Below are 23,348 nucleotides of genomic sequence, written 5' to 3'. Positions count from 1 at the left end.
ATACTTGCCATTTTCTTGATACATTGTAATCCCTCTAAATTGCATCTGGTGTTCAGCCTTTGAGAAGGACCTAAAATTCGAAAACAACAAACCATTTTTACCATAAATTGGTTTGTAGGTTAATATTTAAAATGTACATATAACTATTTTGTGATAAAGTATTTAAACATTAATATCCTGTTGTTTAACATAGGCCAGTAGTTAAGAGCCTACATAAGTAAAACTTACGAAATTAAATAAAATTCCTAATGCTACAGAACAAAATCTTAAACACTGGCTAGCACAGTTTCCTACTTTAATCTGTACTTCTATACTATTATAAAAGGTAGTAGAAGTCGGTGACTTATCATCGCCCAGGCCATACTACGGTAGGTAGAAACGAGAAATTTGGAAACAGAATTCTCACATCACGATAGTAAGGGATAAGGAAATATCCATTCTAAGAGAGTAAGGTGGGGTTCAAAATTCATCCCAAGAATAATGTATTTCCTGGGTTACCGAAATTATAGGGATAAATCTGAACATGAACACATGATTAAAAATAAATAAAAAACTCCTGATTCAGCGTTTTCAAAAAATCTGCTTCAGACGATTAACATTCGTAAAACGGCGAAATTTCCTTTTGATTAATCGGAAAGTACCGAATATGTAGGTTTGTCTAAGTTGAAATTCGATATGTAGTCTTTTAATTATAAATATGGACACAAGTATTTCATTGTTTCTGATAACACCGATGGAAAGAGAGAAAAAGGAAGATGTGACTAGCGAGAGGTACAACAATGGAATCTCATGATTCAAGATTAAAAGGTTCTTAACCCTTGTACGTCCCTCGATTTTTGCATACACATAAGTTCCTCTGGGTCAAACTGGACCCATTCACTTTTTTATGTTTCAATTTGTAGTTTACACTACATTTATACATGCAATAGTCTTGTGACTGGTTTGTGTCAAATGTAACAAAAGATGGGTTAAATGTACTCTAGACAAACGTCACTGGTGAGGGTGATGTTCTCGGCTCCCTATATTTTTAAATATATATGTTCCTGTCGTCCTCAAATATTTAGAAATAATTGTTTGTGTACAATTGTTTTATTATTCACCGAAATTTAACATGCCAGAGATGCCCTTGCATCTAGAACACTAAAACATCACACACACACACACACACACACACACACACACACATATATATATATATATATATATATATATATAATATGTTTTGACTTACAATGTTCTGCTACAAGCAGGTTTTATTTACGTTACTTTGTGATTAGGTTAGGTCATGCATTCCTGTTAACTTTTATCGAAAACCCCTGAGAACAAAATCCACGTAAGTGGTTGTTTTCTTTTATGCTACTTGAAACATGTGAACACCCATTTTACTGCTTTTGACATTACTCACAAATCTGATTGAAATGTCTCTTACAGATAAATTTGTTTCACACACTGTATTTGATCGTAGTTTTGTTGTCTGTTCTCTTTCGCATGTGGCATATACCTCGCAACATCAGAGCTACTCGTCGTTGGATGAACACACTTCTGTGTCTCTCAACGGAGCGATCGTAGGATTTCTTGGGCTGCACTTGTTTTTAGCACATTTTTGTTTGTTTGATGTAGTTTTGAGTTGTGTTTTAGTTTAGCGTCCCTTTCAACAGCGAGGCTATATGAGACGTGGACCTACTGATTAGCGTGGAATCCGAACTACATGAGCTCCCACCAGGAATCGAACTCGGGTGTCCCACGACAAAGGCGCGTACGCTAATCGCTTAGCCACGAGGGAAGTCTTGATGTAGTTTTCAATCAGAGCTTTCCAAAGAATGTTCATCAGACAGGGAAGACGAAGACAAAGAATGCTGCACTGATAATTGATACTCCGTTTCAGATGTCATTTGTTCATCGTCAGAAAAAGTAAGAAAGTTTTGAATTCTTCTAGTGTCAAAGCAGTCATTTTAGACACCAAAATAGACTGTAATTACTGCACAACGAGGAAACAAACAATACTACGAATAAAAACTAATCCAAAAAGAACCTAAACAATGTTACCAGTAAAAGGGATCTGAAAAAAATTAAACAATTTTGCCAGTACAATATACTGGAAGAAACTAAATTATTTTCGGACAGTGCAATAATAATAATAATAATAATAATAATAATAATAATAATAATAATAATAATAATAATAATAATAATAATAATAATAATAATAATAATTTTTGGATTGTTTAGTGGAGGTATTATCATCAGAAATCCATTCAATAATGATTTTTTAATCACTTAAATATTCATTGAACTAATGGGTCTAAATGGAGCCGAGGAACTTTGTGTTAGTTTTTCTACTGTGACGTAACAGGATGGAGTTTTGAATCGAAATTTTTACAAAACACACATTTGGTAAAATAAATAAAAGTCACGAAGTATGATGATCACAGCTCACATAGTGTCCGAGATAATCAAGTTGAAAAATCGCTTTGGGTCAAAATGGACCCGAGAGACGTAAGAAGGTTAAGGTAAACTTAAAATGTGAAGTTTAGCGTCCTTTTTGTGAATTTACAAAACTAACTCGGTCTTCAAATTTTACTCGTCATTTCGCCTATAAGTTATTCGTAGCTCTAATGCTACATAGAACGTTGATAAAGCATTAAAGAAATGACAGAAATTACAAATAGTGATCGAACTTAAAACTCTAGTCAGAAGAACGACTCCATTCAAGGTGTCATATCACCTTCGTATCTAAAAGAAGACCTGGGTTCGATTCCCGGCAGGAGCTTATTAGTTCCGATTACACGTTAATCAGTAGGTGACGTCTCATATAGCATTTGTGCTGAAAAGGACGTTAAACTCAAAATTAACTAAACCAACCTAGAAGAATTGTGAAACGAAATTGATTGCTGTTACCAGCTAAGAAAGATTTCTACTCCGTTTCTTGTCGTAAAATAATAGTTGTATATGAAAATCCATAAAAGTCATAATAGTATTACGTTCATGTGTAAAACTAAAAAGCATGTGACATAAAGGGTATCTCTTCTGTTATTATCAATAGCGTCAATTATGTGATTTTTTTCCTTCTTTTGTCGTTCTAGTAATAATAATAATAATAATAATAATAATAATAATAATAATAATAATAATAATAATAATAAATAGACTATTTTCTTCAGAAACTTATTACTTTAAGATCTACAGTTTAGAACTTTGCCGACGACAACACACTGGATATAGTTTATATAAAAACCGAAAACATTACTAACTAGTCTATTATCCACAAGTTGAACTGCAAGAAATGAAAATATTTCTTCGCGATAATGTGATTATTTAAGTGAAATATTATGTTTCAACACAATTCCCTTTTCTTATCTTCTACTTGTTCTCTTCAACCATAGCTTGGTGGGCAAAATGGAAAGTTTAAAACTTTTCTCTCCTTTGGGAGCGCTGTTTTATAACTTCATAATGTCTCATCTTCGTAACTGCGTCTAGATATTCTATCCTTGGTTTTCTTATTCTTGGTTTCCCTTCTGCCTTTCCTTCTATCAGCACGGCGATCCAATCGGAGTGCCGAATAAGATGGGCAAGCATGTTGTTTCTTCTTTTTTCAATTATCTTCATGATCTGTCGTCCTTCGTTAGCCTCTCTTAGTATATCCTCATTCCTTTTCCTTTCGGACCATGATATGCGCAGCATTCTGCGCCAACACCACATTTCAAATGCTTCCAGCTAGGATATTTCAGCTTTCCTGAATGTCCACGTCTCTCATCCGTAAAGCGCCACGCTCCATACCAGTGTCTTAATAAATCGTTCACGAACGTCCAACGACACATTTCTTGAGGATAGTAGTCCCCTTTTTCTATTGAATGCTTGCCTAGCCTGCGCAATTCTGGAACTTGCGCCTTGTTCACTTCTTCCATCGGAGGATATTAGATTTCCTAAATAGGAGAACGTCTTAACGCCTTCAAATATCTCTCCACTGGTTTTCTTCTTATTTATTTTAATTTTTCATGTTTTTCCATTTGGTCGTTCAGGTTTGAAAGTGCTTAGGGGAATGAAGCATCGCAACCAGAAATGAGTTATGCTGTCCCGTTCCAAAGGTAAGACGCCCCAAAATCTCACCCACAGGATGTGCTTCACATGTTGCCCGTCCATTGCAACACACAACCGGAGTCTCTTAATCCAGTCCTCGTGAACACGTAACAACACAGCGAAAGATATGCTATAACAGGCGTCCTGAATACGTCCCTATAGGTGTGCAACTTCCCTAATCTTTTCCTGATACACCGGGTGCTTTAAGATTCCCCATAAAAATTGAAGGGAGTGAGGCCCGGCAACCGGGCTGGCCACTCCACAGGGCCTCGACGACCGATACAACAACCAAGAAAATGCAGATCCAAGCATTCCCGCACAGGTAGTGCATAGTGCGGTGGGGCACTATCTTGCTGAAAATATCCCATCAAGGTGGCATCCGGGCGGAGAAGCAAGGGAAACACTAACTCCTGTAACATGCCCAGATGTCGGACACCATTTATGGTACCAGGAATGAATAAGGGTCCTATGATCGGCGTGTTCCATACGCCACACCCACCATAATATAAGCAGGGGTAACCCTCTAGCAGGAATTGGTCACATGTGGGTTTGTACCCGAACAATATCGCATGTTCTGTCGATTCACTTCCCCATCCAAATAAAAGTTTGCCTCGTCTGTGAAGAGAACGCTGGTTGGGAAATACGAGTCTCGGTCATATTGCAACAAAGCCCAATTGGCGTATTCCATGCGACAGTCTGGATCATCGTCTGAAAGTTTGTGGATAAGCTGCAGCTTGAAGGAATGTCAGTTGTTCGTATGGAGTATCCTCATCACGGAAACACGTGGTACGCCTGTTATCGCTGATAGTTGTTTTGTGCTCCGCTTCAGACTTTTCACGCTCGCTTCAAGCACCATTGTGGATGTAACCTTATCTGTCGCGGTTCCTGGGGGATCTGACCGTGGTCTGTCGGCAACACTACCAGTTACACTTAATTTCCTAATGAGGTAGCTAACGGTGTTGTGGCTTATTGCAGGTCTTTCGGGATGGCCGCGTTGATGTCCTAGACAATCACACGATTGCTTCTTTCCCCAGACATTAGAATGATCTCAATTTTTTCCTACTTTGTCAGTGCCATCTCGCTCTACCTGCAATGAAAACAAAACCTGTCAAATTTGGGGCGTCACGTCTTTGTTTGCAGCGTTAGTTCCATGTCGCTCTCCCTCCAAGGAAACATAAAATAGTCAACTATGGGGCGTCTAACCTTGGAGCGAGACATGATAACGCATTTCTGCTTACGGGAGTGGATTTCCCTTAAGCAAACAGTGTTAAGTGATGTGTCTCATGCCTACCTTCCAATTTGAAAATTTAACCTGAATCCAAGATGGCGGTCATCAACATGGCCGCCATTCAGCACGCGTGGATCAATCGGTAGCTCCTTTTCCGAAGTCCGCCCTCTGCTACTCAGATTTGCTTTAATCATGTTTCTTTCCAAAATAATCCACTGTACTAAGACTTATGGACCAATCATATGTTTAGTTGTTTGGCATATAATACATTGCTAGATAAGTTGTTTGCACCTGGAATGTGACTAGATCATTAAACAAGTGATCAAATTTTCATTTAAAAGTCACCAACAAGTGTAGTATCGGAAACAATTCTTTTGTTCCTAGCATAAAAGTTCAAATCACCTTGATTTACTGGCTTCTTACCGAAATTTCCTACACAGCAGATATGCAGATATGTTTCTCAAAACATGTAGTAAATTAAATGTTGTGAATAGCTTTGTCACCTATGCATTGCAAGAAACGTGATATATTAAGGTAAATTATAACCGGATCATTGTTTAAAAATTATAAATGTATGCATATTCATTAAGAATACAAATATGATTCAAATGTTCAAACATTTCTTCTCATATTACAGCAAACTTGCAAATATATGTTTTATATTTTGGATATAAATCTTGATCTTTTGTAAAGTGGAATTTTAAAGGATTATTTACAAAAAGTTCCATACTATAGGGATAATTTTAACAAAGTTTTCTAATCAGTTAGCTCTGACAGCAGTAAAGAAAAAAAATTGCTATAGAAATAGCATTTGGAACGGATATGTGAACAAACATCAACAATATAAGAGGAAAAAGTATGAAACGTTTGTAATTACAAATTATAAAATATTGATTAAAAATATGTTACAGATATATTCCAAAGTAGTTTTAGAATGAAAAATACTAGACGTTTAATAAATTGCAGTGTGTTATCGACAAAGAAAGAGAGTGACCTACATAAATTAACATATTTAATTTCTACCTGGGAAAAATCCTGGTTTCACTTCCGTACAATTACATAAATCAATTTCCTTCTCGGCATAGCATTGGAATGTGCAGGCAGGCCGAATGTAATACCTAAAAGCCCACAATCCCTCTGTCTCATCTGCAAATCTACATTTCCTCAAACTAATCGGAACTGAAGCTTTTACTCTGTCCTCAACAATATCTTCGTAATGTACAATATGGTTTTCTACTCTAATAGAAATGGGTGCAGCAGCTCTTTTTACTGCCGTAATTGAGTTCCAAGGTAATCCTATACCTGGAAATACAACAATCTAGGAAAAGAAAAAAGCAACGGTAAGTAATACAAATATTGATTATGCAGTTTAGGGAAGAATAAGGTTCTATTTAATAGAACACAATGGAAGATGCTAAGTAGAGCTTGGTTCATTCTGTTCATAGACTATAATTAGAGCAATAATCTAGTGCGTGTTTTAAGTTTTGTGTTTTAAGTGTCTTGAATTAGTACTTTTACAAATGTTTCATAAATATCTTCAAGACTTTTTTTATACATTTCACTTTTATGGTGTTATTATTTAGGTTGTTGGTCTGAAACATGTTCGTGAAAATTAACTCTTAAACGTTTTTGACTTTCGTGAACTTAGTTAGGTACATCATCCTTAGATTTTACTTATAGAAGGTGGGGCAAATAAAAGTTTCCCGGAGAACAGAGTTTCAGGATACAAAGAAACACTTCAAAAGAAGGGAAATATTTCGCTAACCTGCTTATAGCAGATATTGAAAATGATCACCATTCATTTTGAATTATCCCATGAATGAAAATGTCCACAATTTCAGGTGTTTGGAATATTTCATGCCTTGTTCAAAACAGATCCTGCCTAATGCCATTTTCCGACTAATCGTTGCATTGCACTCTTTGCTGAAACTTTGACATAATGAAATTCAAGAGCAAACAACTGACTACACTCTGTCCACGAATTTGTTTTCACGCAACTTTCCACAACGAACAGCCTTTGCTGAACTGTGAGTAAAATCTTTACCTGTGCACTTCTCAACTCACACTGACACAGCCCGCACTAAGATATGAAGCAGTGATGTGCGTACAGGTCACGTGACGTGCTTCCATGCATATGTTCACTGCCAATCGTAGCCGCTTGTCCGGGTCACTTTTATTTGCCTCACCCTGTATAATTAGGCGGCGTTACCTGTCAGCTGATTGGTTCAAAAATCTATTCTAATCTATTTTAGAAGGTCGTTAATTCCTTTGTTTGAAGTGTAGTTTTGACTATAAAAAGCTTAATAGGGATTCCCTAGGGCAAACTTTGGATTAAAATAATATGTTAGTATGCAGGTGTAGAATGGACTAAACAATATTTTTTCTACATTGTATGGAGAGAGAGAGAATGGAAGTAAATTCATTTATGTTAAGAAATAACCTTTAATTAAATTAATTTCTGTTATATTATATACGCAGAGTAATATACAAATACTTTATGATATTGTATTGTATTTTGTAATTTCTGAAGAGTATTAAAAGGTGGAAGTGATATTTTGAAAAGTCAGTTCCTTTATAAATTTAGATCGGCAGGTGAAGTTACTATGTATTTATGTATTAATTAATTTGTATCTATATGTATATTTATCTATCTATCTATCTATCTATCTATCTATCTATCTATCTATCTATATATATATATATATATATATATATATATATATATATATATATATATATATATATATATATATATTCAACCCGTTGTTCTTGTTGAACCCTTATATTTAAAAATTACATTTAATGTGGCATCCACCCTTTTATAATGACTGTATACGGTCGTCGTATCATTTTCCATGCCTTTTCTACTCTTCATCCTTCAGTCTGCTTCTCTACAGTGAACTTATACGGTCGTCAGGTTAAATTCTGTTCCTAATGCTCCTCATGTGCCAAGTTACCAAGAAAAAAAATTACTTAAAAAAAATTGCACTGTTAACCATAAAACATACGAAATGTGAAAAACGTATAAATTTTTGATTCGAGTACCTTTCGCTTGTAGCGTTTAGATCGGAAACTGTATACGTATATGGCACACATGCGAATCCATAGTAGCGGCACTGTTTCGCTGTAGGAAAACTTCCTAATGACAGTAATGATACGCTATATTTTATCCCTTAAAATGAGCCCCTGGCATTGGGGGCGTTGTTTTTGTTTCAATAAAAGAAATTTTCATAAACTAATGAACCATATTCGAAAATTCTTTCGCTGTTGGAAAACTTGTCTAACGCCAGTGATGATAAGCTACATTTTTTCCGGAAAATGGGTCCTCGGGCACTGGAAGCGCCATTTTTGATTTATTATATACCTAGGTATACGTATATCATTTTTTTAAACTATTCAACCGATTTCAACAATACAGAAAAACACGGACACTGAGCAAAACAAGAAGTTAAAAAATGTGTTTGTTTGGTCTACTATAATGGATCTTTTATAGCTCCGTGCGTCCTTTCACCAGAGATGGAGTGGGTCAGTGGATCGGTGGGTCAGTGGGTCAAGTTTTATGAGTGGGTCATTGGGTCGTGGGTCAACAGCATGTGACCCACTGTGACCCCAAACCCATCATGATTCACTGCGGCCCACCGACTTAGTCTGATGTACCGACCCACTCTGCTCACTGCATTGTAGAAAGTATTTTGTGAAGACTGGTAAATTTGTCTACGTTTTACTTTCAAGACCTTCATTTCCCTTTACCTAGAACCACCACGGGGGTCATTTTGACACCTACCTATTTAATTGGAAAATGAAAATGGAATCTTTGAGTTTTTCGTCCCATGGTTATGCCGGCTAGACTAGAGGAGACGATGATGATCAGAAATGAATTGAATTGTAGAACGAACAAAGTGGGAGGAAACGGCTGAACCTCAAGAAAACCCACGCAGACGGTGTTTGTCCACCACAAAATTCACTTCCTATTTATTTTACCCTGGATAAAAATGCCTTTTTGATTCTTGTTTATATTTTTTATCAAGGTGTAGTATTGATGTCCCCGAAACAATTGTGAATAACCATTGATGGTTGTTTTGAAGAACGTGTTTCACTGTTTGAGAATGATGGAGTCTTTAGATAGTAAACGACTTACAGCAGCGAAGTTTCTAGCACAATTACAGAATATTGACGATAGTGCTTCTGGTGATGAGGACAGTAACAGCTGGATTGAAAAGGAAGATGTTACAGATCTTGAAAAATAAGATTTTCTCAGTAGTGATGACAAAGAAGTCAAAAATACTGATTCTGATTCTGATTCAAGTGAAGACTCTGAGCAAGGGAATTCTATTGAAATTACTGGTAGACCTAGTGAACTCCGGATCAGACTGTGTGGACGGATGGATGTAAACAACAAGACAAGTGAAAGATTACAAACACATAACATAGTTCGTATCAAATCGTAAGCCACGTCACTCGTTACGTGTAATATGGATGATGCTTGTGCAAGTGCATTCAGACTGATTATAACCGATACTCTACTGCGAAATATAAAGTGTACAGAAGTTGAGGACCGTCGAGTTTTAGATGATCCTAACTGGTCAGTCTCTGTCGATGAGTTTGATGCAATTATTGTCATGCTGTGTTTCCGTGGAGCAATGAGGATGAAGAGCGTTCAGTGTAAAGTGTCTCTGGTCTCGAAACTTGGCCTGCAGCTTCTTTCGGAATATCGTACCCAGAAACAGGTTTAAAGAAATAATGAGATTTATAAGGTTTATCTCAAATTTAAGAGCAGCGAAAGACGTAAAACTCACAGGTTTTGCTTATTTTCTGATATTTGGTATCAGCTGACTGAAAATTCCCGAAGGTTCTCCAATCCCCATACTTATTGCACTATTGGTGAGCGGCTCTTTCCAATGAAATCTAGCGGTCGATTTATTCAGTTCATGGGTACCAAGCCGGATAAATATGGGACAAATTTGGGATGCTTGTTGAAGTGAAGAACAAATATATGGTGAATAGTTTTTCATATCTAGGAAAAGATAGAGAGAAGTCAACAAACATCCCTCTTACTTAACATGTAGTTTTCCATCTTTTGAAACCCTTCATATACTCGGGATTGCATGTAACTTGAGAGAACATTTTTGTGTCTCTACATCTAGCAAGGGAACTAAAAATTAACGGAATAAATTTGCTTGGTACTATCCGAAACAACAGGAGAAAAGTTCCAGCTTCCGAACGTTTCCATAGTAAAGATTTGTATACCACAGACTACTCAAAACTGGGAACGATATCACACTCATCACATATCAATGCAAGAAACACAAAGAGTACTGATATTGAGCACCGTTCACACTAACGTACCTATAATGAGTTGTAACGAAAATAAGAAAACTGAAAATTTTGTTTTACAACCAGCAGAAAATTTTTGTAGACATTGTAGACCAGATGGATAATAAATATTCTGTCAAGGCTTTAGAAGAAAATAACCGGTATAGCTCTTTTATAACCTTCTTGGTTTGGCCACCATAATCTATCATATCTTATACAAGTGTATTACAAATAGGCATATTAGTAGACAGAAAATTGGAAAAGTTCTGTCTTCTCAAGTTGGCAAAGGAACATTCTGAGAAAGTAAGACAAAAGTGTGTTTCAATAGATTTGCCAGCAGCATCATCAGCTTCTACCGGGAAAAGGAAGAAGTGCCAAATCGGGACATGTAGCGGAAACAGTGCATTGAAATTTATACCTATATGCTTCAATGTAATACAGTACTATTATCAAAATTTTGATTTACTCTTGAAACTTGTACTCATTTATATACTCGCATCTTATATTTTTAAATAAATGCGTAATCTATTTGTATAATAAATGTTCCTGAGTTTATCTTTAAACAGATTTCAAGTGTATATTTATTCACATAATGTCCAACATTTTGGGCGTGGGAGACCATGGTTTGATACCTGGTTAAAGGTAGTGTGGATTCTAAAGCATATTAATTTTTATATCAAGTCAAATCAAGTCTTGGTTGAGAAAGGAACGCTAAATGTTTACCCAAAAAACTTCTAAAACACAAGGGGTCAAAATGACCCCTTTGGTAGTTCTTGTATAATTAATTTCCTGGTAGTTCTAGTGTTAAGAGAATAAATGAAGGGAGAGAATGATTTTTTTCTGGTCTATATTAGCACTAAAAACACAACAAATTGTATTAACAAAATACAATGCACATCGTATTAACTTATATACATTAGCCTATGTAATGAACCTTATCATTCAATAGAAGTTATATGTAATATACCTTCAGATGTAATACTATTTTTTTAAAAGAAAAACTTGTAGCATTTCATAACATTGAGTTTTAACACAGATAGCCTTCATACAGTACGTAAAATCAGAAAAGCAAATATATATGAAGTGATTACAATGTTCAAAAAAGCACTATATTATTCTAAATAATTCCTGCTTTCCATATTTAAGTGTCTTGAATAACTCCGCCATTTTTCTTTTTTAGCCCATTGATTTATACGAGGAAATCTTCCTCTGTTTCTTTGAGATTTTAAGGGTTTTACTTTTTATTATTTTTCTTCAGGTCTATTTAAATGTCTCTTACTTTGTGGAAATAAAATTCTGTGTTGTATGTTTTTAATATTCATAAATGACATCTAATTTAAATAATAATATATTTATATATACTAAAAGATCATTTTGACAAAGCAAGGGACATTTAAATAGATATTCAGAAGAAATCAGTAAAATCAGAACATCAAAAATTTTATTCATTTCAAAGAAAAGGAAGAATACTTCCCCTACAAATCAATGGGATAGAAAAGAAAGGAGGCGATGGTACTGAACCTCACCGTTAAGGAGCTTGTACTCTGAGAAATATAATTACACTTTTTCTCTTAGCTGATTCCAATCAAAAATAATAATAATAATAATAATAAAAACAATGTCAAACAACAGTTGTCTTTATAATTGAAGAAAACTTCAAACCTATGAAATAGTAATGTAGAATTTAAATAGCTCAGAATCAGGATTGTGAAAATATAGAGAGGTATAGAAAATTTTACAACACTGTATAGAAAAGATGAAGTAATAATAAAAAAGAATTCAACGACGAAAACTGGGATAGGGAGACTAAGGTAATATTGGCAAAACAAAAATCAATTTCAAAGCCGAAAATCCCATCCCCCAGAATTATAGAATCGGACAACTCTAGCTGACAATAAGATTACATGGAATGGAGCACAATAATGCTGTTATGAAAAAAAAGTACTTAATCTAATTAAAATGGTAATTAACTTAATCTAATCTAATTAAAATGGGAAATTTTTTACAAAATGTTCTGATTGAATGAAATTCACCCGTTCTAAAAGAAAAAAAAACTGTAGTCCCACATATATCCTACCACTCTTCACAAATATCTTTAAGGATGTTAGTACAGTACATATAATTTTTGTCAATACTCCCCGTTAGTGGCGTAGGGAAGGGGGGCCCAGAGCGGCCGGGACCCCCCAAGGAGGTCCGATAATGTAGTTTGATGTTTGTAATTTTTTATATATTTTTATGTTTATATATTTTTTGTTTGGAATTTTTCTATATGTACACCTTGTCTCAAAAAGGTTGAGCGCATTCCTCATTGGTGTTTTGAGGCAAAAATTTTCTAAGTCCAGCTTCGGGTATCTTCGGAAAAAGTAAACCAGGTTCGAACCTCCCAGCCAGCCTTTGCAATCGGGAAAAAGTTTGCAGATGTGTTTTTCTTCTTTTAAATATAATAAGACTTGTTACCAAGTGTAGAAAAAAAGCAACATTGATTGAAATACTTAATGATACAATATTTCGAAATCTTTTATTAATGTCAGCTCATGCTTGTTTGTCATTTAGCTCTCCATACGTAATTGAACATTTAGATACGTTAAAGAATCTTTCCATATGTATAATAATGCTTAAAGTTAAGACATACAACATAATTCTTGCCTCAGCGTTTGTAGTGGATATGAATGTCATAATTTTCTTGAGAACAGTTACATATGTTTCGCTAGAAGCATTTTTCCGAAAGTCTTTGTGTTAGCTCACTGGTAAGCTGTCGGATTTCAAATCATAAGGTTGTGAGTTCGATTCCCATCTCGGTCAATGCTTTTTTTAAATTATATTTTTCGCAATGCATGAACAATTATATAAAATAATTACATTAAAATACATCAGTTGTGTATACATATAACATAATCATTGCAGAACATAGTAATTATTATGTTTAAAATATAACCTCTGAGATAGGTAGGTGTTCACAGTAGGTCTGTATTATATATGAGAATGTTAAATACAAGTTAGGAAAATCGTTCAATAGCAATGAATAAATTATGTAATGTATTACTTGCAGCTATTTGTCATATAGAGGGTACTTATCAATATTTATATTACAGCATATCATTTATGTTCTTGAAAAATTATTCGATGCATAAAGATAGGGTATAAATAGAGAATACAAAGTCGCAACGCTCGCAAGAAATTCATGAACCCCAAAGGTCACGTGAGCAGACTGGAATTGTCCTTATGAAGCATGCCACAGCAGAAAGTCTTTACATAGATTTTCAATTCAATTCCCATTGACGTAACTCGGATATTTTCGTAGGGGGGGCATGGTCCATTAGTTCTGAAAAATTGGAAGAATCTTTTAGAAGACCTTGTTATGATGTTATATATAGTCTCCCTTACCCCGCACTCATTATCAACTCCAAGTTTTTTAGTTCTAACACGACACTGTCATATAACATTTCAGTGAAAATTTATTTTTCAGAAATTTACTTAAAATTGTATATTCCCTATATTCTGATACTACTAAATAACTACCTAAAATCTACTCTAATTATGAAAACTCATAATGTTCTATTACTGTTTTACTCGTGCAATTCTGAGCGAAAATACATTATTCTTAAACGTTAACTGTCATGCTCTCAGTTTACTCTTACACAAGGGTAAAAGTGGGTCTGAAAAAATAGGGGGACGGATGACGTGACGCCGTCTCCCGTGCCTATCTTTGCCCATTGCATTTTTTTAGAAAGTGGAGGGGCACTGTAGATAGTTTTGAAAGTGGGAGAACGGTCCCGTCCCGTGTTCCCCTTTACTTTTACCCGTGCTCTTACATCTTCTAGAAACAAAAATAAATATACAAGCAGTGACATAATTTAAAGTTATAACTTTTTAAAAATCAGTCATGGGCTATTCATTGTCGTTTACTAATGTTGCAGTTTAATTACATAAATCTTTCCAAACAAAGAAATACAATCAATTTTTATACACAAAACATTTTTAACTAAAAAAAACAATGGTATACAAAACAGTGGTAGAAATATAGTTGGCTAACTTCCAGAACAACTTAAATATTAAAAAAAATAGAGTGAAGCAGATCAACAATACGGGAGGAGAAGACATGTAGACGGACTTGAGGGATTCGTTTTCCTATAAAAGATGTTTCCCATTATCTTTTCAATTAAATATTAAATTACAACCTTACAATTTTCGGGAGGACGTATGATCTGATGGACAAGCAGGTGTGATTGTAAAAATTAAAACAACAAACATTTAATGGAACAAAGATTTAACCAGCAGAATTGATTGATAATAATGTTGATCACAATATTTTAATAGAGAGAGAAAATATATCAACACTTATAATATTCCTGAATTACATTATAAGCTTGTAAGCGTATTGTTGTAGTTACATCGTTATTGTCAAACGTTGGGAAATATCATTACAGCCAGGGGACACCCACAAAGAGGTCCACCGGACCCGAACCCTAAAAAAAAAATAATAATATTTTTTTAATGATTGTGTTTTGTCTGTACCAGGGAGCACTCATGGAAAGTCCATCCAATTTTGATCGCATGAAATCTTGGTGACTTGACATACATATGTGCACTTCCTTATTAAAACTATACTTGACTTAACAGTGAAATTATTAGTGGTTTATTTCCGAAGAACAAAGAAAAATTTAAATATTGGCTAATCAGTAAGCGCAAGAATTTCTCTAGAATAGGTAAATTTCCCTCAAATTACTAACACTGCTTGTTATTGCTGCGATACCCATGTAACTTTTACAGCATGAAACTAAAATATCAGGTTATCAGGAACATATTTTTTTCTTTAGCATAGCACAAATACACTCCCTTTTCGAAAGCAAACTATAAAAATTGTTCATGTGGTGCACAACTTACGTTACTTGGAAATTATTTATGGTTTACTCGGACGCAGAATAACACCGTGTCTGTGTCTTGTAATATTGTACCCCTCCCAACTTTCGACAGTCTGAACAAAAATTTCTGGGTGCGCACCTGATTACAGTGTATACCTTAAGAATGTAACTACAAACTTCAGTTCATAAATAATGCTAATAGTAATACTAAGAAAAAGGAGGAGGAAAAGCAACAAACGATATTGAATAGTGACTTTTGAATGGGTGTTATATGCGTAATTGCTTCAGTTTAGCAGTTCAAGAGTTCGGCTTCTTTTTTTCTTTCCTTTCTGCTTTTTTACTGTACCTTAATAATTTGCTCTGAAAATCGTAACTGTTCAAACATTACTACAGTATGCTATAAATAAAATAATAACAATAAGACTAATTTATCACACATATATAAACAAGAAAAATTACTACGTCAATAAGTGAATTACTTGAAACAATACAAAAATAATTTACATTAATGAAGCTATCAAATAAAAAAAATCGCATACAGCGCAAGTCGAGAAGTCGCTATACTGCCCACTATCACATTAGTAGTAATTGCGTGACTTGAGGCAAATTTTTCCGCCCCCTGGAGCGTGGCGCCCGCCGCCGCCGCCAAAATTTTGCGCCCCGGGCACCCGGCGCCCATTATTGAGGTTACATGTTATGACGTCATAGGGTCACGTGATGCTAGGCCATGCCTTTTTTGGGTTACGTGATGTTAGGCCACGCCTTTATGGGTTACGTGGTGTTAGGCCACGTCTTTATGGGGTAGTTTTACCGAGGGGGGTTGATTTTGTTTTCTTTTACGGCATACAATTTTTGGAGATCGTTACTTTTTAATGGAATATAGGTGTATGTATAGTTTACTTTGCGGTATATAATTTCAATTTTGCGCCCCTAGGCCACACCCCCGTTCGCCTTTATGGGGTAGGTTGTTGATTTTGTTCCCTTTACGGTATAAAATTTGGAGATTGTTACCTTATGATGGAGTACAGGTGTATGTATAGCTTATTTTGTGTTACTTGATTTTAATTTTGCGTCCCTGGTGTGTGACGCCGCTGAAATTTTTCGCCCCGGCCCCTTTAGTTTACATAGTTTACGATCCACCTTTATGGGGCAGTTTCACGTATGAGTTTATTTGTTTCTTTTTATGGTTATAAATTTGAAGAATGTTATTTCCTTTTTTACCCTATAGGATGTATATATATAGCTTACCTTATTTTCGTTCCCTTTAATACACCCATGCGCACACCTTAGCATTACGTCATGGGGTCACGTGGTGTTAGGCTTTATGGGTAGACCTACCGAAGGGGTGCAGGGGTACATAGGACCACCCCCCTTAAATTTTGGAAATTGCCAAATCTAAAAATTTGGTATGGTAGCCTAGGACCACAGTATGTACCTCTACTAGTATTGGGTGTCTATGTCGTTCCCTTTCATGGGTAAAAAATTGCCAAAAATTCAAATTTCGGGGGTTTTTGACCTAATTTATCCTCTTGGATGAGGTGTTATTATCCCCCCTTTGATGAGGTGTTATTACCCTATATGGATATATGTGCATATACAGGGTCAATTACCTTTCATAAGACATGGGTATATTTGTGCACCCCTTTAAAAATTTGGGAGGAGTACCTTGGCCCACCCCTTAATTTTTGGAAATCGCCCAATTTAAACATTTGGTATAATAGTATAAAACCCTAATATAGATCACTATAAATTTGGGTGGTCTACCTCGTTCCCTTTTAGGGGTATAAAATTGCCAAAATATAAACGTAAGCAATACGTTGTATCACGTGTTTGGTTCTTTGACCTAATTTATTCCAATGGATGAGGTCCTATTACCTTATATGGTTATATGGTCATGTATAGGGGTCCATCCCCTATTATAAGACATAGGTACATTTGTGCACCCCTTGAATTTTTTTTTGGAATGATACCTTGGCCCACCCCTTAAGTTTTAGAAATTGCCAAATTTAAACATTTGGTATCATAGTACTGGACCCTAATATATATTACTATAAATTTGGGTGGTCCACCTCGTTCCCTTTTAGGGGCCATTTTGTTCCGCTTTAGGGGTGAACATGGATACAGTGGTCCACCTCGTTCCCTTTTAGGGGGCATTTTTATTCCGCTTTAGGGGTGAACATGGATACCTTGGAATCGTCCCGAGTTTGATTCTTGGAAATGTTGAATTTAACGTCCCCGCGAAAACGATGAGAAATGATAGGACGAAACATGAACTTACTTGACTGAGGATTGAAGCAGGGACCTCATACAGTAGAGACAAGCGCTAAGCGACCGTACACGTGTGTTGATTACTATGCAATGGTCCCGAGTTTGATTCTTGGTGTTAGTTTCAGGAAATGTTAACGTCCCCTTGAAACGATGATGAGGAATGATGAAATGAGAAAACATCATAAACTTACTTGCTTGCGGATTGAAGCAGAGACCTCAAACATCAGATATAAGAGCTGAGTTACCATACTCCATTGGGAAGTTCAGTTTGTTGATTACTATGTAATGGTCCCGAGTTCGATTTTTTGTGTTAGTTTCAGGAAATGTTGAGTTTAACGTCCCCTTGAAACGATGATGAAAAATGATAGGAGGAAACATGAACTTACTTCGTTGTGGATTGAAGCAGGAACCTCACACGTTACAGACAAGCGCTGAGCCACCGTACTCCATTCAGTGCGAACAGTTTCGCGTATGAAAAGAAGACGAACAGATTATGTTACATTACACATTTCAGTGCGAGCAGTTTATACTAGGTTTATGTTTCATATAGAAAGATAGAAGATCTGTGCTGTCATCTTTTTACTTCGTGTGCGACTTTGACCTTGAAGAAAACCTTGCTGACTCAGTGCTAAGCATTGACGTATACACACAATCTTATTGTTTAGTTGGCTGTATTTAGAGATGAATCAGACATTTAAGGTTGTTGGTTCGAATCTAGTTGTGTTCGCTGTAACTCAGTGCCTGAGCGATACTTACCGAAATTTTTCCAGTGTTGCCAACACTATCAGAATGAATCGATTCATTTAGTCGGAGCAGTTTCGTGACGAAAACTGATTTTTGTTTTGCACACAACATTTTTTTCTGAAACAGAATTTTGTTTGTACATAAAATTTTTTTCTGAAACAGAATTTTGTTTGTACATAAAAATTTTTCTGAAACAGTTTTTGTTTTGTACACACCAAAAAATTTCTGAAACAGAATTTTGTTTTCGTACACAAAAATTTTTCTGAAAACATTTTTTTTCGTACACAAAAATTTTCTGAATCAGTTTTTTTTTCGTACACAAAAAATTTTCTGAAACAAAAATTTAGTTTGATTTTTTTCCGCAAAACATTGATTTATTTTATCGGTAAACTGATTCAGAAAAAAGAAATTGAAATCGCAGTACAGGAAAAGAATTTGATTTTAGGATATGAAATAAAACACAGAATCATGTTTTTATACATTTATTTTTAGCAAGTGACATAGAATACAGAATTTCTTTTTCTTCAAAGGAAGACGTGTTCGTGACGGGTACAAATTCTGTAAAGAGAAAATAAAACATATGAATATACATGGTAATATTTATTCTGTTTCCTGTGAAAGAAGAAAAACAGATTATTAACATCGAACTAAATGATCAAGAGAGAGAGTGAGGTGAGAAAAGAAACGCAAATGTGACGTACCTGAATTTCTTTTTTTTTTCTCCACGGGTTTCTGCAAGGTGATGTCATCTGAGTTTGTCTCCGTTCGTGCATCGTTGAAGCATGTCCCGTGTTGATTATTTGCCCCTTCTTTGGGAGGTGATGTTGGTGGGATTAGGGAAAAATATGGCTGTTATTCTGTTCTGTCTTTTTTATACCCATAGGGCAATGTTTCGTATGTGTCTGGTATTAATCGGCGTTTTTTATAGTTGAAACTGTACTTCTTTTCTTCAGGTTTTGTGACAAGATGATGATCGTGGGTTCTGTAAATTTTGTGCGGCGTGCTAATGGAGATTTTTTCACTCGATTGATTTATGATCATTTGCTCCAGACTATTAAAATTTAGCTTTTGACTTGCAGTATAATTGAGTGTAAACCCACAAATTTTGCATACATAACTGGTTGATTTCGTGTCGGGGTTGTAGATTTCCAAGGCGTACTGTTTTGGGCCACCAGACACGAATTTTTTAATGTATGCTTTTCGGCCAATTGATTCCAGTTCATTTGACATTGAACCAAGAAATACTTCTGGTTCTATTGTGGGCTGTGATGGTCGCTGCGTGAATATCACTGAATCTGTATCGAAATATAGTACTCTTTCTTGCAGCAATTCTAAATATTTGTAGAGTTCCAGACGAGCTTGACACGTTGTAAATGCTCCAAGGACAACATTAGCATTGTGATTTTGTACTGGAACATCATCTTCATACTGCCAATAAAGGTATAACAACGAATCATTAACAGGTAAAATTTGGTTGACTTTTATGTCTGGAGCAGTTAATTTCTGATACAGTTCTTTGGGGTCGTTAATGATGGTCGTTTGGCTGAAATTGTCTCTTATAGCGAGTCGTCCCCAGAAGGCATTCAAACAGAGTTTTGCAAGACTACGACGTGCTGAATTTGAAATTATATTTGCTGCATCCAAAGTTATGCTTTCCCGTTTTTGTACCATTTGGATATGCTGCTGCTTTTCTTCTTCGGTGACGCAATTGGCAGGCCAACCAGAAGCTTCCAGCATAGATTTCAAAAATGTGTTAATGTATTCGCTGAATAATCCGCCAGTCTTGGTTTCTGGATCATATACGGTGATGTCGTAATCCCAAATTTCGTAAATTTCAATGACTTGATACCCAAGTTCAATGGCTTTTTGAATTTCATAGGACACCCACGTTCCTGTTAGACTTCGTTCACTGTCCGAATGTGCACATTCAGAATCTTGATTTAATGCTGTGGCACAGGCAGCACAAAGTGGAAACAACAACTTCTTATTTGAGCGAAATGGAAGTACTGGATGAAACACATTTCTGCTAGGCAAAATCTTCAACTTGACCAATCCGTTGACATCTTGAATGTCGGGCATTTCTGGATCTCCCTGTAGATATATTCGTGGATGCCCTATTGGATACCGTCCACATTTATTCACATAAGGATACATGGAAACGATATCCAAGAATTTTATTTCTTCGCCTTCATTTTCATTTGAGACGTGATACAATTTAATGGCATTAACACGACACCATAGAAGCTGTCTCTTGGATTTAATGGTGTCTTATTAGTATAAGGATGTGTGCTTAAAGAAGAGGCCAATGCTGGATTGGATTTTAACACTTGACGAAATTCACATTCCCACATTTCATGTACTTTATATCCCATGGATCGTAATAATTTCATTTTACGCTGTGTTCTCTCGGAGCGATAGTTCATCGTTTCTTCGGAGTTCTCATAAATGGGCTGATCACGGCCTGTAGGGACACATAGAGTACAGCCATGAATTCTGCAACCATGAAACTCATACACGTGTTCCTCTTTAGTGTCGGGATCTTGGTAGTAGCCGTCCAGGTGAAAACCAGCAACATAAACTTCTTTTCCTGTCGCAGCATGCAGAATTTGATGACCCTCTTTTTCTTCCATGTAGGCCAGCCACTGAAAAGCAATCCGTGACTGATTGTTTCTGTGACGGTATCCTCGTGCAGGAAGAATGCTAATAGTATTGGGTTTTAAGAAATTTCGTCGAAATACTAAATTGCACGCACTCGCCAAAGTGATAGCCTCCAGGAAAGGATTGACGTGAGTTTCTTGTTCAAAAGTGGTCATGAAAGATATACAAGCCATTCGAAGTACGTTGACGTCCTGGACACAATAGTTCACCAATTCTTTTTGGAAAATAAACGTATCGTTCTGGTGTTCGTTGTACCATGTCATGAATTTCTCTCGTTCATCCACTTTCATTTCATCTGGACCATAATAATGGATGTCCGGTAATTTTCCCACATACGTTTGATTTGCAGCAGTATTAAAATAGTGTGGAAAATATCCTTTGGTCGCTGGTAAATGAAATGCCTTGGATAATTTACTTAAAGCCATTGGCATGAAATTTAAGGAGTCAATAAACGATAAGTGATTCACTTTCATGCTTAAAATTTTTGCTCCGTTCAATTCATGTTCTTCCACTAAAGATTTAAGAATAAAATGACCATCATATCCCTTAGAATTATGTGCCAAAGATACAATAAGTTTGATGTTGGGTCGTGGTTGACGTAAATACGCAAGAAAGGCATTGATCGGATCATCTTGAAAAATATGTTCCCGCTGTCCACAAACTTCACACGGATGATGTATATCCCCATCTTGAACACAGTTGTAACATACTTGTTGGGCCACCAGTAAATTGGGCTTATGAATGAATGTGTCTTCATCAAAGAAAGTATCCTGTGTGGCTTCGATATCATAGAAGACAATCATAGCCTTCTTGACATGTAACACTGATGGAACTCCAGGTTTTAATTGAGTCGTATCAGGCTTCATGTAGCATTGGTGAGTAGACGTAACGTGTTTATGGCACACATTAGAAAAGTAATCTGTACAATCATGTTTTCTTTCCCCTGTATGGACAAACGAATAAATGCGTAGACATTTGGAGCACTGTTTCACCATCTTGCATATTGGTTGGCCCTTATGATATGGTACAGTCAGATGATTTATATAGCATGTTTCACCATAAAACTCACGATTGCATTCTGAACACTGTTTCTCCGTATTGATCTTACTGCATGGCGGTTTCTGCAAACATTTCTCACACATGGCCGAACAGTTCTTGACGTGTGCAGTGCGATGATCATATTTTTTGTGGTATGCAGTACAATAATACACAGTTGAAAAAACAGACGTTAATGACGTGATGATGTCATATTGAGAATTGATGCACATTAAATTGATTGGAATTTTGTCTTCGCCACCCGGTCCTTCATACAGAATATCTTCTCCGGAAAAGCTGGTGTATACGGTAAGTTTATAATTTGTCAAGTAGCGTTGCAATTGTCGCAATTCTTCCACGGATCCCCCATGATCTAAATTTACTGAGGATCGAGACAAAAGTTCAAGTACGTCTGGAATAACAACAAACTTGAGCTGTTTGCGATATTGATTGTACAGTTTCTGATTTGTATCTTTATATTTCTTTAGGCCAATAGCAATCACAATTGCATAAGCCAAGCAATTCTTGTCGGTGTTTTTTACTCGTAGAATGCCTTCGTTGCATTTTAATAATTCGTCGTTTGATAAAAGACCTCGACGCACCAATCCAAATCCACGGGGCACATCCACATGATGAAAATGTACAATGAACGGTTCGTTCATGAGAAAACTATCGTTACTTTGAAGGATGCGATCAAAGGAATCCCATAAAGTTTCCGGTGTCAGATTACTTGCACGCCGAAAAGATAAATAAAACGGTTTGTTCTTCTCATCATGAGATAAAATCGATAATCCAACCATCGATAATTCGTCGACATTTTCCAATAAGTAATCCAACATCTGTTGAAAAGAAGTCTGAACCCATTCAACAATATCTGTGTCACTAGTCGGAGCATTAATTTGAATTTCCAGCATTCGTCCTTCGAGATTAAATCGCCGATAATGTCTATTGATTTCTCGCAAGACAGTAAAGCCAGAAGTAGCCATATTCAAATAGGAAAAAGGTAAGGTAAGCAAAAAAGGAATAGGCAAAGAAAACAAATATCTAAAACGAAAAAAAAAGCACGAATTAAAATTGAATTCAGAAAATCGCTAACATGTTTAACTGTATCAAAATGACTACACGATCAATCCTAAAAGAATTATCATATCTCAAACAGTTCT

At 35.8% G+C, this 23,348-nt stretch overlaps 1 protein-coding gene across 3 annotated transcripts in view; it reads right to left on the bottom strand.

The window, feature by feature from the left end:
* The window catches only part of LOC145667987 (uncharacterized), a 216,756-nt gene that overhangs the window by 63,881 nt on the left and 129,527 nt on the right, over positions 1-23,348 (bottom strand). For 2 of the 3 annotated variants that reach the window (XM_081735428.1, XM_081735426.1), the window contains one exon: positions 5-70. The exons of the other annotated variant lie outside the window; for it this stretch is intronic. In XM_081735428.1, coding sequence (XP_081591554.1) covers positions 5-11 — 7 coding nt within the window. In that variant the 5' untranslated portion in view covers positions 12-70. Of the gene's footprint in view, positions 1-4; positions 71-23,348 lie in introns of those variants that run through there. 3 annotated transcript variants of the gene reach the window in all.

This window comes from Thermobia domestica, chromosome 13 (assembly GCF_964235325.1).
Source record: "Thermobia domestica chromosome 13, izTheDome1.hap1.1, whole genome shotgun sequence".
Classification (NCBI taxonomy): domain Eukaryota; kingdom Metazoa; phylum Arthropoda; class Insecta; order Zygentoma; family Lepismatidae; genus Thermobia; species Thermobia domestica.
The sequence above is the reverse complement of the archived record's forward strand: the minus strand, read 5'-3'. Positions and strand labels throughout refer to the sequence as shown.